This window comes from Globicephala melas, chromosome 2 (genome assembly GCF_963455315.2).
Source record: "Globicephala melas chromosome 2, mGloMel1.2, whole genome shotgun sequence".
NCBI classification, from domain to species: Eukaryota; Metazoa; Chordata; class Mammalia; order Artiodactyla; family Delphinidae; genus Globicephala; species Globicephala melas.
In genome coordinates, this window is record NC_083315.2 from 153,620,831 (window position 1) to 153,638,105 (window position 17,275).

A 17,275-nucleotide genomic window follows, 5' to 3' on the forward strand; every position below is an offset into this window, starting at 1 on the left:
TACCCCAATATGCAAATGTCCCTCCCCCAGAAGCATGATCTAAGGCCCACCGGCATTTACCTTTTCCCATCCATGTCCCTCCTTGGGATTCTCCTGCTGCCTCACCCACCTACTCACCCTCATTCTTACGCAGCCTGAGAATCAGTTCAAAGAAGCATTTCTGGTTCTCCTACCAGGGTGCATCCCCCAACCTCCACTACTACTCCTGCAGGGCAGCATTGGTCATTACACCTGGTCCACCTTCCACTCACAGTCATCATCCATCCAGAAGGCAGTTTAGTATAAGAATGAAGGCTTGACACTCAGATAAACCTGGCTTTGGATCTGCTTATTAGCTGTTCCTTAATTTTCATCATCTGTAACATGGGATCACAATGCTTACTTCACAGTACTGTGAGAATTAAATATTAAGCCCCAATACAAAGTATAGCAGTTATTTCATACCCCATCATCCGTACAACTCTCGTGCAGCCCTTCACCCTAGCAACCCTATGCCGTCTCTGGGACTGTCTAATCACCCTCTGAAATGGACAGGGACCCTATTTCAGTGCTTTGTATTCTAACAGACCCACTATTAGCAAAAGGGGTGTAGAAAGGACGCATCGTTTAGTGTTAGAAAATCGGAAAGAGCTTGCTTTTGGGTCAGAGAGTAGGAGAGAGAACTGCGAGGCTGTGTTCTAGCTACAGGGGACCAATGTTGGTCCAATGTTGACCAAGTAAAAGGTCATCTGGGTAGACAGTGTGATTAGGAGCTGATAGGGTGTGTGTAGCTCTGGAGCTAGTGCATAGGTTTGTCTAGGAAGAGTCACCCCAGTAGGACAGAGCTCCTTCCTCCAGGCATGGGACCACCATGTACCCTGCAAAGCTCTCTCCCAAGTCCCTCCTAGTTCCTCTCCTCAGAACACCCTTTCCTCCTCCCTCACCAGCTAGCCTGTCACCAGCCTCCAACAGTCTTGTGACTGATTCATCCCAGCTTTCCCTGTGACCTTCAGCAGCCCTGTCTCTGGCTCTTCCTGTCTTTGTATTGAGCCTCTGTCCCCAGCCATGGGAGCCACAACTAGTAAATGAGACCTGGAGAATCTCTGGTACCCGTATGGCAGATGTGAAAGGTTGGGAAGAAAAGGAATTCATAAGCACACTGAATTCGGCATTTGAAATGATTTTTTCAAGTGAAGTTGGTTCTCCAGAATTTTCCAAATATATAAGAATGGGGGGAGAACTCCTAGTAATGGATTAAAAGAAACAAAAATCAGTATCTTGAGAGGATATCTTTAAAACGTCTCTTTGCCAAACACTTGTTGATAAGGGTATACAGTATTATAAGAAAGTGATCAATAGCTCTAAATGCTCTATAAGCAATATTATTTTAATAGCCACTGAAATTTATCTCAAGCACTAACGTACTGGCTAATAAAAATAATTGGCTCAGGAAAAAGTTGAGGTGTCTGAATAAAGCACTGCCGTTGGAGTCACAGAGATACATGTCTGAACCTGGTTTCTGCCACTTTCAACCTAAATGACCTTATTCATGGTGCTTAAACTCTCTGAGCCTCAGTTGTTTTCCATGTAAAATAGGATGAGAAATTCAAATTTCAGGCAGTATTAGATAACTATGCTTATGAGAGGTAAGTGGGATATAGAAAATTGTGTGCTTGGTCCATACTAGGTAGCCTGTAAACAGCAAGTGTTTTTGGTTCTTCTTCAACCAATAATGGAGACGGAGGAAGGGAGGAGGGGGAGAGGGAGAAAGAGAGGGGGAAGGAGAGGAGGAGGGAGAAAGAGGAGAAACTTTCATGAAATCCATCGCTTTGCTTGCAGGTGTCATGTTCCAAGTTGATTCTGTGATGGGATGGCGTTGCATTAACCATGTCTCCCATCATACGATACTGTTCAAATTTCAGTTTGCTGTGGGCTTCTACTTCAGGCCTTGAATGTGGATTTCATAATAACATACATGGTAGGGAGAAAGATATTTACGCCATCGCTAAGATAGGTAATGTTCCCTTAGCGTGTAGTAGGCACTAGTCACTATGAAATGTTTTACACATAATACCTTGATTCATCCTCACAAAACCTTGTGAGGTAGTTACTATCCTTTACAGATTAAAAAAAATAGAGTTATAGTGAGTTTAATGAATTTGGTGGGGAGGGCTTTGGTGTGGCAATGTTTTAGTTAGGTTCTGAGAGTGCCTAGGGTTAAGCTGATGAAATAACCAGGTGCAAGGTGGTGCAGTTGGTGTGTTATATTTGCTGTGAGAAGTGAGGTTATAACAACTTATGCTGGGGCCAGATCCCCAAGGACTCTGTATGCCTTCACTGTACCTAGACATTTAGTGGCCTTTGGGGATTTTAAGTAGGAACTGGCATGAAGAAATTTCTGTTGAAGGATAGTAGTTCTGACCAGAGTGTGAAAGGTTGATAGATAGGTATTGCTAAAGTTGCCCCCTTAAAGGGGGAACAGAGGGAGACCAGAACTCGGGCAGCAGGGGTGGGAGGTAATGGAGAGAATAGACTCAGGCAGTACCTGGGAGATAGAACTGCCTGGCTTGGCTATGATTTGGGTGCAGAAGGTGAGGTAAAGGAGAGTCCAGGATGACTGCTAGCTTAATGGCCTGCAGAACTGGGTGGTGATGTCCTTAAGAGGTCATTCCTCTTTACCAAAGGAAAGAAGGGGTTGGGAAAATAAGGTATGTCTAGGAGATAACCTGGGAAAAAAATGAAATAGGAAAACAGAGTTGAGGAGAGAAATAAAGTTTGGCAAAAGACAAGCAAAATGTCTGGAGTCCCGGAATCTGAATTCTTAACCTTATCCACAGATGCTTCTTACCACATTTAAAATGTGAGATCCACTGGCCTAAATTATTTCCTAACAGCGCTGGAGAATCTGAAAGTTAAAATGACAGGACCGTTCCATGCATTTAAATGGCATCCCCCTGGGTGAGATGTACCTCTTGTCATCCTGTATAGATCACAAACAGAGGAGTATATTTTATTAAAGTGGAAAAACCCAGATAATTTCCAAAAACTACATGCTTCTAAACATTTTTGTTTGTTCTGTGTTCTGGCAGCATTTTAGAAATAAAAAAATCTTAAGAGTTTTATTTTTCCAGAAGAGATATTTGCCTCTGAGCAATTTGACAAACATTGAGATTTCTCTTAATCTGTTTCTTTCCTCTGTCATTTTCTCTGTGTGTTTCTCTCTTGTCCCATTTTATTTTGCCTCCTTTTTCTTCTCTGCCTTTCTTTGTCTTCTGTCCACCCAGAAATTAAAGTTGTTTCCATTGTATGCATTGATTTAATAGTTTTGTATTTTTTTCCTCGAGGGCATGTGTAGAATGTTTCACTGTGAGAATTCATCCTTAGCCATCCTTAGTTCTCCCCTTGGCTAATAGAGGCTGTATAGTGTAGTCCTTAAGGGCAAATGGAACCAGGCTGCCATATTCAAATCCCAGCAGTGGTTACTTATGTGGCCCTGGAGAACTGACTGAAATTTTTTCTGCCTTGGTTTCCTCAAGTTCAAGTGTGGAAATTGATAGATCAGCTCTGCTCAGTTATACTTCAGCCAAAAACACCTCCCTGCATCATCCTGGCTCTGTCCGTCATGGCTCTGCTACAGCTCAGCTTCACGTCCTCTTCGTTTCTGGACCCTGGCTGAAGAAGCAGCCCTAATGTGTCACATCTTGGATTTGTGGCAAAGGGAAAAGAGAGCTTATGATGTGATGTGATGGCTCATAAACCTTCTGAGCGGCCCAAGACACTTCTCATGTTTCTTTGGTTATAAAGCAAGCCACACGAAATGTCTGACTTAATGGGACAGGAAATATAATCCTCCAGAGAGGATGGACCTATTTAGGAAAAGGCTGATAGGAAGGGGCAGCAAATATTGTCAACAATACAATCAACCACAACAACTTTATGTGATTAATGTATTAATTCATTAGTAAAACACTTAGACTGGTGTCCAGTGACCAGTGTCCAGTAAGTAAAATATACATATTAGCTATTATTAACAGAGTCTAATACAAGTAGAAGAAGAAGAAGAAATTTATTCATTCATTCTTCAACTTTGAGGATCCACTGTGCATGCCAAAGATAGTACTATTTAGAGTTGAGAATATAGAAATGAAGGTCTTGGTCTCTGGCTTATATGATCTGTATGGTCCTGCATGAACACATGTGAAGAGAAAAGGGTAGTTAATGACTCAGATTTCTTGATAGACTAAGCACCCGACCACCAGGGTACCCAGGGCAAACCTCTATACCCATTCCTCCCACACAATTGGTTTTTATTTGTTCAACTGCTCCAGTAGGCTCTGAACTCCTTGGTTACAGTGAATGTGTCTTTTTCATCTTTGCACCCCCAGAAACTTCCACAATGCTTTATAGCACGTGGTGAACCTCTCAATTAAACTTATCATCCTTTATACAGCCTGGAAGTGGGGTGGTGATTTCACCCTCTCCAATGGTAACAATTCCTTTTGTTTGATGCCCCCAGTTGGGTCAGGAATTCAGGGTACATGGATAAAGCACTCAGCAGTCTGAAGTTCATGTCCATACCATAGCCAAAGCATTGCACAAAGGTGCAAAGACAGCCCAAGGAAATTAGTCATGTTTGCCAGGGTAGCCACTTTGCACGTCTGACCCAAGGCCATGCTTGCTGCATGAGGAGTCTGTTGCATTTACATTACTTAAGGGGAGACAAATACATCTGAATTAAAATACTCGATCTATTTTTGTTAATGCTCTTGTTTTAATTCTTTTTCCTCTCTGTGCTTGTCTTGCAAGTTTTATTTTGGTGAGTACCATAAAGAGATGATATTTCTAGTGAGATGGGGAGCTGTCATTTCTCATGTTTTCAAACCTACATACACATTATTTTAGGGGGGAAAAGGATCATCATCTCAGTGAACTGGGACCAGAGTAGAGTGATCTCTCTGCTAATGCAACCTCCTGGATCCCCCAGTTGCACAAACCAGATGTTAAAAGGATAAGAGGGTCCACCCAGTTGATAGGACCATTCTGTGTGGCAGTTGCCCGTGTCCACAGTGGGTGATCAGCTAATGTCATCCATCTCATAAGCCAGTAGACCTTGTAATTATCATTCCAAGGAGATAGGCTGGAAATATCATTCCTTTCCTATTCTTACCTTAGATTTATTACTTTCTGTTGTGGGAAGGAGGTGCTGCAGACAGGGGATTGATATGGAAATGCCATTTCACAGAACTCTTTGTTTTGGGGATACTTTTTAAAACCCAGTGACTATATCTTTATATTTAAAATAAAGTCCACCACCTGGGATGTGGTAATTATTAAAAACTTAGAGCCTGGAGGGACTGTGGGTATGGAGACCACATGTCTTAACTTTTATCTTGAACAGACCTAAGCTAATTAGGAATGATGGTGACCTCACCTTCTCAAAAGCCCTCCATGGTCCTTACGGGTCCTCATGGGTCCTCACAGCAGAGAGCCCGGGGATGGTCCTCAGAGACCTGTGCTACTTTCTCACAACCTCAAGCCTTTGGTCACTATTTGCTAATTTACAACCATAGCCCCCAAGTCTGCCCTCAGTGCTGATAGCAGACCACTGTCCCCTGTCTTCCCTGGACTTCAGAGACTTCAGGCACCTAGAGGTTAATGGAAAGAGCTCTATCCGTGGAGTCAGGAGGCCTGGATTCTTGATTTAATAACGTCATAATATAATAGCCTTGTGACCTTGGGAAAGTCACCTGACCTCTCTGGAGCTCATCATGTAAGTGGTATCACCCACCTCACAGGGTGGTTGTACCATCTTAAGTTACTAGGGAGGAAGGGATCAAGTGCTACATGTTTCATCGTAGTCTGCGTTCCCTTGGGAGCAGAGTCTGAGACAAGGACTTGGGTCAGGTGGTTTATTTGGGAGGGATCCCAAAAGTAGGAATGAAGGAGCAAAGATAATGAGCATGAAGGAAGAAACACCAATGCAAGCGTCCATGGTCAAGGATTCTGCCGTGAGCCACATGGAAGTGGGGCAGATGGAGGGTGTTGTGATGAGCATCTCCAAGAACTGTCTGCCTGAGAGACAGGCGACTGGGACATTTATCCATGAGCTCCATCCCCCTTGTTTGCCAGCCCCACTACCCCACTTTGCTGCTCTTGTGTGCAGATAAGGAAGACTTCAGAGAAGGCTGAGAAGACCTGAGAGCTGGCCCTGCTTGAGGCGGGGACTGTCAGAGTGTGTGTGAGACGGTGTGTAGCAGTAACTGCCCGCTGCCTCTGTGGCTGAGATCTGAGGTTGGCTCAGGACGTGATGTGGGACACCAAAAGTGTCGCTTGCTGGTGCACCAAAATACAGTGGCATATTTACCCTTCACTTACATTTCCAGTGTAAACTTTTAACTTCTTTTGGTTTTATTAGTAGGTCCTATATGCTGGGACTAGATCCTAGCCTTGGAAATTGAAAAAGCAAAGCGAACGCAGGTCCTACTTTTCATTAAACCCCCAAATTAGATTTCCGGTTTCATATTAGGCAGTGTTCTGATTTTCTCCATGTCCTTTACCTGGGCTCACCTCAATCCTCCTCAAATACCTGGACTGGGACGACCCGGGAGTGTAACCTTGATGGAGTTGTGAGAACAAATGAGGCTCAGTGGAGAGATTTTGGAGACGGACTGACTGGGGGTTGAGTCCTATAGCTGTGTGACCTTGACCTTGTGGTGCTGTGCCCTGCCTCTTTATTGTAAAGTTGGGTAAACTGTATCAGCCTCATATTATGAACCTAAATAAGATCGTGTATGAATGTACTTGGTACCTCCTTCATCCCCATGTGAGTTTCCCAGAAAGATGCATTGTCTTTTGTCTGGGGGGGGGCGGAATATATATATATATACACACACACACATATATATATATGTTTAAAAGGAAAGGTAGTGTCTTTATTTATATCTGCTGCCTGGTGTCTTTTAGCTTCAGATTTGTCTAATTCACTAATTCACAAAATGCAATGTTCAGGTCTCTTATGCTCCTTTCCCTTCCTCCTCTTCCTCTACCTTCAACAGATTTACTCTGTTATTTATTTGTTCATTCAATTTTACATATTCACTTCTTAATTCAACTAAGTGTATTTATTTCTGTACTGAATATCTTCCTGAATTGGTCCAATTCATTATATTGCTAAAATAATTTGTAACTCTCTTCAGCTCCCCTTCCATTTCTTCTCCCTCCCTCAACCTGTCTACTAATTTGTTATTTAATTCATTCAATTCTATTTATTCACTCACTAGTTTTTTTTTTTTTTTTTTTCTAGTACGTTGAACACCTCCTTGGTGTAAGATACTCTGCTTAGCTGTTGGGGATTACAAAAGCAGCATGTTTTTTCTTAAAGGAAGGAAGGGAGAAAGGAAAGGAGAAAAGAAGGAAGGGAAGAAGAGGGGAGACAGGGAGACAGACAGAGAGACAAAGTCAGAGAAAGAAAGATAACATTAACCCAGCAACCTTGTGTCAAGGTTGCAAGCAGTGAACTCTGATTCACACTTCTCTTCAGTAGGAAGCTTGCAGGAGATGATAACAAGTGTGACTGATGCTAGGTAGGAAAGACACAAGTAACAGAGGTAAGCTCCCCTGGCTAATAGGATCAATCAATCATGTCTTGCTTCTTCTGGAATCGTTCTTATCTCGGTTGAAGGTGCCTTCGTCACTCAGGCTCCCAGACCAAATCTGGGAGTCATCATCGATTCTTCTCTTTCTCTCTCCCACTTCCAACCCACCTCCCAAACCAGTCTCCAAGTGCTGTCGACCCCACCTCTGAAATACATCACAGACCTCACCACTTCTGTTTCTACTGCTACCTCCCTAGTCCAGGTCCCATTTCCTGCCTTTAACAGCCTTTTAGTACATCTCCTCGTCTCCGTTGTTTGTCTCTTCTGGGCCAGTGCATCCGTAGCATCCAGAGTGAGTTTTCAAACTTAAATTTGGTCCTGTGATCCCCTTGCTGAAAACTTCCCAGTGGCCTCCTGCTGCACTTAGAGCAGCATTCAGGTTCTAGGGCCTCTAGATCTGGCTTCTGTCTACGCTGCCATCTTCTCTCCTGTCACAGCCCCTCTGCAGACATGAGGGACTTCTTTCCGCTCCTTCTCAGATGTACCATCTCACTTAATAGCTCTCCGTCCAACCTGGTACAGGGCCAGAAGAGAGATGTCACCTCAGAGGGGCCTTTCTGGAACATTCTGTGATGTAGCCAATCCTCTATTCCCACTCCCCACCCCAATTACTTCTCATCGTAGTACCCTGTTGTATTTTCTTCATAGAACCCAACCTATCTGAAATGATCTCATGTTCTTCAATTTGCATTTTATCCTTCATTGCCCCCCCACCCCAAACTAGCCTGTGAGCTCTGTAAAGGGCGGGCACCTGGTCTGTCTTGTTCGCCTCTTCATCCTTCACGCCTAGAATGGTGCCTGCACCCAAGCCGATGCTCCTTTACCGTTTGTTAAATATGTGAGTAAACGCTGTGATATGTGGTTGGTGTTAGTAACAGGACTCTGTCAGAACCTGGAAGGGCAGAGTAGAGAATGAGCCACAGGGAAAGGGATGGCAGCCCAGAGACGAACATGTTGCATGTGGCAGGCCTGGTGGGACGTGGACCTATTCAAGCCCAATACATATCGCTGGTGTCTTCAGTGGGTTTTAACTAGACGCAGGCCTCCAGGAGGGTGTATGGGCTCAAGCTGAATGATTGGCTCACTTGTCTTTCTCACATACTTCACTGGGAGACTTCTTAATACAAGGCTTCCAGAGAGCCTCCTCTGCTTTTTGCATCTATTGTAGGAGAGATGACAGCTCTTCCTGAGTCCTGAAGGGTCCAGTAAAAAATGAAATGATCTATTTGAAATATTTCACCAAACAGGCTCTATAAGTAAATATGATTTAATTTTTTTTCAAAGAAAATGAATGCTTTTGACAAAAATAACTTTTATCAAAACAAAACACTCCTCACTCTCTGTTGGGTTGTCAGCCCAAAGAAAACAAGCAGAACATGAAATTTTGGGGGACAAATAAAATGCTTTTCTCCTACTTCCCTGCCACCCTCCTTATTCTTTAGTCCCATTCTTTTCCTCCTTACCCCTGCTTTAGTTGCTGAATCTATTCTCTCTGGAGAGGAAGACTCATAAAATATATGGTGCTATATATAGGCTTAGTAAAATGTTTGTCACAGCTCAGCTTGCCCGACCTAAGGTGCTGGTGGAAGTAAGGTAAGTTTTCTCTTTTTAAATATTTTTGGTGTTCTTCAAACCTAACACGGTCCATCATTTTGTGTATTTATTTGCCATGTCATTTAGATGTATAATCACATGCATTTCACTATACCTCTCTAAAGGAGTGAATTTCATCTTTTTTAATGCATTGTAGGAATTTTGATTCATGTGAAACCATAGTTCCAAGAGAAATCAAGTTTTCCATTTTCCCTTTTCCCTTCCTGCACAAATAGGAAGATGTTCAGTGATTATGGTGCAGGTGTTGCTTCCTTAGTCCCTCCTACCCCTCCCGCCAAAGTTTCTAAATGGTACCCACCCACTTTTAGAAATAGCACTTTGTGGAACTTGGAAGGAATTTCTACTCCCTGCATATGAGCAAAACCATCTGGTTTAGTTGGTTTGGGCAGGTCTTAGAAATATGTTGACAGATTATTGAAATACGAGATACTTGGGTATCTTGTAGTTTTGCCAGTTATATTGCTCCTGGGGGGAATAACAAATTCAGGTATTGTGAACAGTCTGTTTAAGAAAAAAACACACAACTAAATAGCTTCAAAATAATTAAAATCCAAAGTCCACCTTGTGAAGGTGGGTGCCTTTAGTAGTGCTCAAATGTAGATTTTTCCCACATACTTCCATTCCCTATCTGCCGAAAGAGGGAACACTCTGCTCATATCTGAGTGTCATCTTCCTCCAAGCAATCAGCAATGATTTCTCTCTCAAAGGGTACTTTTCTCCTAATTTTTCATTTTGATCTTATTCTTAGCTCCAGCTTCCATGGGGTTACTGTAGGAGAGGTCAAGAAAACAGTCTAGTTTGTGTCCTTCTTCCATGATTCTCATTCTCTATCCCCTGTTCATCAGAGGATCTTCTGTGAGACCAGCCTTAACTAAAAAAGATGATACTACATGAGTTTGCAGTGAGGCTGTGTTGAATGGGCATTTGTGTGGTGTTACCCAGAGGATTCATTGAAGGCTCTCTGTTCTACAATAGCAAATGATTCAATGCTCCACTGCTACAGACTGCTGCATCCCGGAAATCTTCATCTGCAAGTTTGCTTCTTTACTCCAGTCATGGGTGTCATTACCTGGGAAATTCAACTACAGGGTGTCAGACAACTTATTAGTTTTCTGTATTTAGATCAAAATTAAGAATCTAAGCAGCCTAACGGGAATCAAAGGATTGTTTTGTGATCAATCTTGATTACTTAAACTATAAAAGAAGGAAACATGCATCTAATACATGCGTCCAATATGTATCCAATTGCAGATCATAATTCTCCTAGCTACTAAAAAGAAAAAGGACGGTGCTGGATAATTGATAGCCTTGATAATATTTTTTTAAGTTCTCACCAGTTCCCTTTTAAATCTCAACTTACAAAATGATTTCCTCCTTCTTACCTGGACCATCCTTTACTTAACAGCAAAGAACTCTTCACATTCATTGTTTTACTGATGCTTTGTGCTTGAATCTTCCAGAGGAGTTGTTCCAAACTGAATCCTCTTATTTCTAAAACCTATCCCTCTGTATGTTTCAACTTTCAGCTTGTGTCTGCATCTTGCATCACTTATCAATCCATTTTATGCTTAGGCTACAGATTAGATTTGCCCTTCCCCTCTATCTGTGAACGTTTCCAGCTGAGTTTAAACCACATTTTCCTTCTAGTAGGACAAATTGACCTTTTCGCTTGATTAAAGATAAATGCCATTGACTCTCCACTTTTGGAGGCTGAGAGTTTTCCAGAAGCTCACTGAGATTTCTCTATTTATTGCTTGAAAATAAATATCAAACAATACTCATTTCCCTGCCGTTTTATGGAGATGAGTGTGAATCTTTTTTCTACTTTTAGAGTCATGAGGATTAGTGGGTGGGAGGTCAAGTGCGATCAAGCAGTAGGGTATGAGAGGTTTCAGTTCTTTTTTTCACATTTTTGGTCACAGACCATCACATCCTAAAGTTTTAGAGTCAAATTTCCAGTCTGACCATAGTGGACATTTCAAGGAGCCCAGAAGTACCTGCAGAATATCAGCAGCATTTACCACACCTGGGCTGAGGCAAGGCTTGTTTTTCCATCTCTGTGGCTGATACGCCACTAATGTAACAATGTCCTAAAACGGATTGTGTTTGTGTTAGTATTTTTCCCTCTTATCTGTTCCCAATCCTAAAAATTAAGCGATGTGTGAAAATTGTCTAAAGAACAGATGCCACCTATAAGAGCTCTTGAAATAGCCTATGTTTGTAGCAGTTCTGCCTCCGTAGCCAATATTTTCTACATCTTTCTTTACTTTCTTCTTTCTTATTGAAGCATTTGCATGTAGAATAAAGAGGATAAAAACATTAAAAAACAAAGGCAGATTTGTTTCTTCTGAGAACATCTGTTCTTGCTTCAAAGTACCCACAAGATGTGGGTCCATTTTCTCCCAGTGTCCACACAGTGTGCTGCTGTTGTTATCACTCATAGACCTGAATTTAATGAGATGAGGAGCAGTGCTATCTAATCAGTTGAAATGTAGGGAAAAGCCTGTTACAGTGTATACATTTTAGATAATATGAAAGACAGGAATGCCCACAAAGAGAAGCTAAGATTGTGTATTACATCTTTTGTTGTAGAATTATTTTTTTCATTGGTCTCACGGCATCATTACTCAGTTCTGGGTGTATTTGGTCCATTCTAAGTTTCTTCACAGAATTCTCAGGATTTTTGTAACTATGGATTGCATGTGGGGTATAGGTACATTCTGAAAAATATTAAACACAAATTACCTGCTGAATACATTGTGATTGAAAGAAATCTTTCCACTTTGAAAGACTGTTTATTTTTCAAGAAGGAAATTTCCCCAAACTTCAGCTACTGTCATAACTCTTATAACCAACACTTAATAGAAATACTAATTACTGAAAATTAAAGGATCCAATTTAAAATGACTTAGCTTAAAAGATCTCTACTCAAATGATACTCTTTTTTCTTTTCTCCCCTAAACGATGTATAATATCTTCAGTCTTGGAGGTAGAGGAGTGGGGAGAGTGGTTAAGGAAAGATATATAATAAAAGTTTCAAAATTACTTAGATAAGAGTATACTGACCTTATTTGATGGTTTCCAAAGAAGTAAAGACATAGGTAGACATCAGTTATTCAACAAGCACTCGTTAAAGCACCTACTAAGTACCTGGCCCTGTTGGAGCCAAGTGTGTAGTCTTCTGAAATATTTCAGATGCATACCATCCTTGGAGATGTATTGCCCAGTTACCTGTTTCATCTTTTTGTTTTTGCAAGTTGTTTCCAGAAGTAAGGCTTTACATATATTGACTGACTAATGTAGGAAGATTTAAGCAGTATCCTCCTGCATGCGATCAGCTATCTATGTAGAGAGAGCAAACTTGTTCTAAGTTTTCTGGTTCTATGCAATCTTCTTTGTCTTTTCAACTTAAATCTCAGTTCAATGGCGAGTGAAACATAGTATTCCACTCCCCCTCATTACTAAGTGAAATGTTTCAATGCCTCAGTGTTCGTCTTGCCAACTTCTGTCCCTAAATACCATAAGTCCTTGTTGCATCTGATTCTTCCTAGGGTTCACTTGAACACCATCTTGAGCATCTTGATCTTTTGAGGCAACTTGGTTTATTCCTTTATTTAGTGGCACGCTTTACTGAATATTCTTTTGACCTAAACAGGTTCAATTTTGGAATTTTGCATTATTTCATATTTTAAGTCTTTGGATCTTTTTGGAAGATGATGAACAATGAATAAGCCCTGGGGCCCATCATATTCCCTTCAGGAGCATTATTTATAATGGGGTTTAAGCCTTGACATTATTATTATGGTAACGGTTACTGTCGTGATTTCTGTGGTCACTGAATTCTGGTAAGACCGTGGGTTAATGGAAATGTCAAGTTAAAAGCATAGCTCTTTTCTCATCGAATTGGTGGATACTCTCCAAAAGCCAGACTGGTGTATTATGCCTGAGTGACCAAATGATTCTAAAGGAATGTATGATGAATTTCCTATATCTTCAAGAAATGCATCTGAAGTCTAAGACTTTAGGAAACAAAATGACAGCTGACTACTGTTTCCTGTAAACGTTGGCTTATTGCCATTGGCATATATATGTTGGCTATACGTTGGCTTATTGCCATTGGCATTTTAAGTATCTTGCACCTTTAGATAAAGGAGGACACTTATTTGTTATTGTCCATTATGATTCAGTTGAGATTGTGCCCTGGGGACTGCGTGGAGGACCCTGTTGGATCAGTGAAACTCAGATGGGCTCTGGAGGGATACGATTCCTTGAATGCTGCTGGGTCATGTGCACCAGTGTGGCTTTGACAACGCTGAGGCCATGAACACTACTTTTAGAATTGATTCTAACTTTGGCACTTACCACTGCCCTTAGGCAAAGGACCAGAGACCCTGTATGCGGGGCAGAAGCTCAATGACAACGAATGGCACACCGTTCGGGTGGTGCGGAGAGGAAAAAGCCTTAAGTTAACCGTGGACGATGATGTGGCCGAGGGTGAGTACAGCTGGAGTGAATTTGTCTCTCTTTGCTCTCAGACTCCTCTTGGTCATTCAGTGAGCAAAGTGTTGTGTTTGGAAACCTTGTATTTTGCTAAACAGAAGTCACATGTCTTGTTCTCTGGTAAGACTAAGGCTCAGGTAAGACTAAGAAGATCTTCCTCTATATTTTCATAATCCCTTTTCATTGATCTGTATTACAGGACTTACCCCTATGGTGGTTACATATTGATGGGGCTCTCTCCTTAGGCATAGAGTATGTGTCTGGAGAACACACGTAGAGTTCTACAGATCCTTCTATTATTCAGTTACTCAAAAACCGCTTATCAGTCATCCTTCAAAGTGCCAGTCCTTCCCTTTTGAATGAGTCTCTCTCCAGTAGAGGGAGACGGATAAACCAGAAATTCAGAACATTATAGGTACAAGTAAGTACCGAAGTGAGTGCATGATACTTAGAAGGTGCTGAATAATTATTCATTTATTTAATACTTTATTTAATCATTATTAATTGAGTACCTACTCTGTACTAAGCACTGCTTTAGAAGGCACTGGGAATGTGGTGGTGGACAATTAGGCAAGTCCTTGGTCTGGTGGAATTTACATTCTAGGAGGGCAAGGAATAAGTGAATGAATCCATACAGATGTAAAGGAACATTCAGACCCTCACACAAGCAATAAGTATTTCTTGACAGCCTGTTATATTTCAGGAATGTGCTAGGAATTGTAGAAGATAAAAAGGGAAGAACAAAATTACCTGTTTCCTTCAACAATGAACCAATTTTGTAGATGAGATAGGACTCGGGAATTTGAAAATAAGACAAGGAATATATAATGAGATTCTAATTTGGGTGGGTAAGGTTATAATTGTCAATCGGAAGGTAATTTTCTCAATTATCAGTTTGGGCTGGAGAAATCTGGAGCGGTTTAGGGAGGTAGATCTTTGGGCAGAATTTGATGGATAATTTAATAAGATCTAGGGCAGAAGAGAGAAGGCATCTGTCAGTGCATCTTACATGCTGCATTCTAAAATTTTTACTCCAGTATTTGAGAGCCGTACATATCTGTTATGCAGACTTCTTGTCCATGTGGGAAGGGAAAACATGGGGCAGGATGGGGTATCACGCAGAACGCTGTTGGTGTCAGGACACCTGGACCCTGATGCTGATTCTCTGCAGGATGTTGGGAAAGTCACTTACCATTTCTGGACCTGTCAAATGAAGTCAGTGGCCTAAGCCATGTCTACAGTTTCTTCTGTGAATAAGACAGGTTAGAGTGAGGAGCCTTCGGGTTTAACAGTCATTGTCCCTAAAATGCTTTACACCTTGAAATTCTACTGTTGCTAAGACTATTTTCAGAATAAAGTTTCTGCAATTTTGGGTTCTGTAATTTAATTTTATAATCATGAGCCTGAGCTTCTGTTCTCCTGGAGTCAGGAATTATAGTGAGCCGTGTATGTGTTTGTGCAGGTGAGAGTGTGTTTGTGTGTATGGGTGTGCGTGAGTCAAGAAGGAGAGTCTGGGAGGAGCGAGAACAGCTCACATATAGCCAGTGCCCAGCTGGCATTAGGTGCTGGGTTAGCCTTGTACACATATTGACTCCTGTAATCTTCTGGAGCGCACCATTGCCTCGCAGCTTAAGTGTTCTTATTGTCATTTTACGTAAGGGCGACACGAACTTAGAGGGAGTTGTGTGCGCAAGCTCTAAATTCATGTCTGTGTGATTTGACCAAGTCAAGCTGCTTGTCAGACTTCCCAGTTCATCCTAAGAAAATGATGTGTCTTACACTATAGGTAAAATACAGTGGAATGGATTGGGGTGAGGTGAGGAATACATTTCGGTAGGTACACAACAGTACCCAACCCCTTCCCTCCTAAAGAGAAGACAGACAACTACAGTGATTAGCCAGCACCCTCCAGTTGTACATAGACATAACTTAGTAGTGGGAGATAACAGTTGCTGTTCTCTATGCCTGAAGGGTAACTTAGATTTATGTAATGAAAATAAGCAGAATGATTGTAAGCTTTAGAACCCACAGCCAACCTGAATTAATTCTTCAAGAAATCCGCATGAGAGAATGCAGAGAGCAGCCTGCAAAGGCAGCAGTGATAACACGTCACGTCCCTGGGTGCCTGCTCTGGGTTTAGCCCAGTAAAGCCAACAGTGCTATTTGCAGCGTGTTTTCAATCAACAGCCACTAGATGGCGACCTCACCCTGCTCTTTCCAGACAGCAAGTTCCTTTTCTTTCCATAGGGAAATTATATACCATTAAATCTATAGTCATAAAGAACTGCAGGACTGAGGGTACAGGAATGTGTAATGCCTCCCTCAGTCATTATTCTTTTTTAGAAGCTTTACAGTAAAGATAATTATAGGTGTGCTTTCTCTTACCACTAATAATTAAAAGGCAGGATTAAACCATGGATGCCCAAGTCATCCAGTAATTTGATATTTGAAATGAATGAAGCTGTTTCGTACTCTGCCTTACCCCCTACTTTGCTGCTGATGGAAAAAAAGCAGCCATAAGGATAAAGAAACTTGGGAGAAGAAAAGAGCTATTTTGCTTATGAGCCACAACCTTGGATTGCTTCTTACAGTGATAAGGGGTTTGGGAATTTTAATTTTAGCTCACAGAAGTCATAAAATCAGGCAATGAAACTAAAAACCACATAGTCCTCAGGTTATTAAGTAGTGTCTTATTGGCTTATTTAGTAATGCCTTTCATGCTGTTTAAAGTCGCCCAGGAGGTCAGATTTTCAGCTAGTTTGTAGAAATGATGCAAAGAATAGGTCAGATGTATAAGAAATCTAGAGCAAGGAAAGCAATAGTCCTCGGCCCGGCAGTTTTCATTTATTTTAATATAACGTGTTCCTGGAAAAATATTAAGTTCAGTTGACAGCTAAGGATTGATTGGTTGAGCTGGATTTCTATGATTAAAAGTAAATTAAAAGAATACCTCCCTTGGGTTAGCTCCTCAGCATTAGGGCCTGACACTGCAGGGACCACCCGCGCCACCTAGAACTTCTTGCTGGTACAGAAATTCACCTCTCTTCTGACTCCTCTGGTCCATGTTGACTTTTTCCTTTCCTTCCCTCGTCCTATATAGCATGTACAGCGTCAAGCTGTAAAAATCATTTTCCAAGAAAAAACTTGTTTCTCACGTTAATTAAAAAAAAAAAAAGGGATGAGATCAATTTGGAAAATGTTAGGTTAAACAAAATGAAGTGGAATTCTTAGTTGAAAGACCTATTAGGAGCCTTTAATATGCTAATATACGTTGCTCATCATCAATAATTACATATGCAGTGTTTGCCCAATTTATTTGGCGCCAGAACTTCTTTTAAATTACTAAAGTATGTTACAGTATATACTTTTGAAAAACGTTGATATCGAGGAGAAAAGGGTGTGAGAGTGGTAGAGCTGGAGGACTGTGGGCAAAACGTGCATCCTTTACTAAGGCTTTGTAAGTCTTTAAGTCTTCTTAACTTCTCTCCCCATGTCTGTGAGCCAAGGGAGGTCAAGTTGCCTCCTCT

At 41.5% G+C, this 17,275-nt stretch overlaps 1 protein-coding gene across 16 annotated transcripts in view; it reads left to right on the forward strand.

The window, feature by feature from the left end:
• NRXN3 (neurexin 3) overlaps positions 1-17,275 on the forward strand; it is a 1,711,975-nt gene that overhangs the window by 790,133 nt on the left and 904,567 nt on the right. For all 16 annotated transcript variants that reach the window (XM_060295131.1, XM_060295132.1, XM_060295124.1 and 13 more), the window contains one exon: positions 13,623-13,742. In XM_060295131.1, the coding sequence (XP_060151114.1) occupies positions 13,623-13,742 (120 nt within the window). The remainder of the gene's footprint in view (positions 1-13,622; positions 13,743-17,275) is intronic.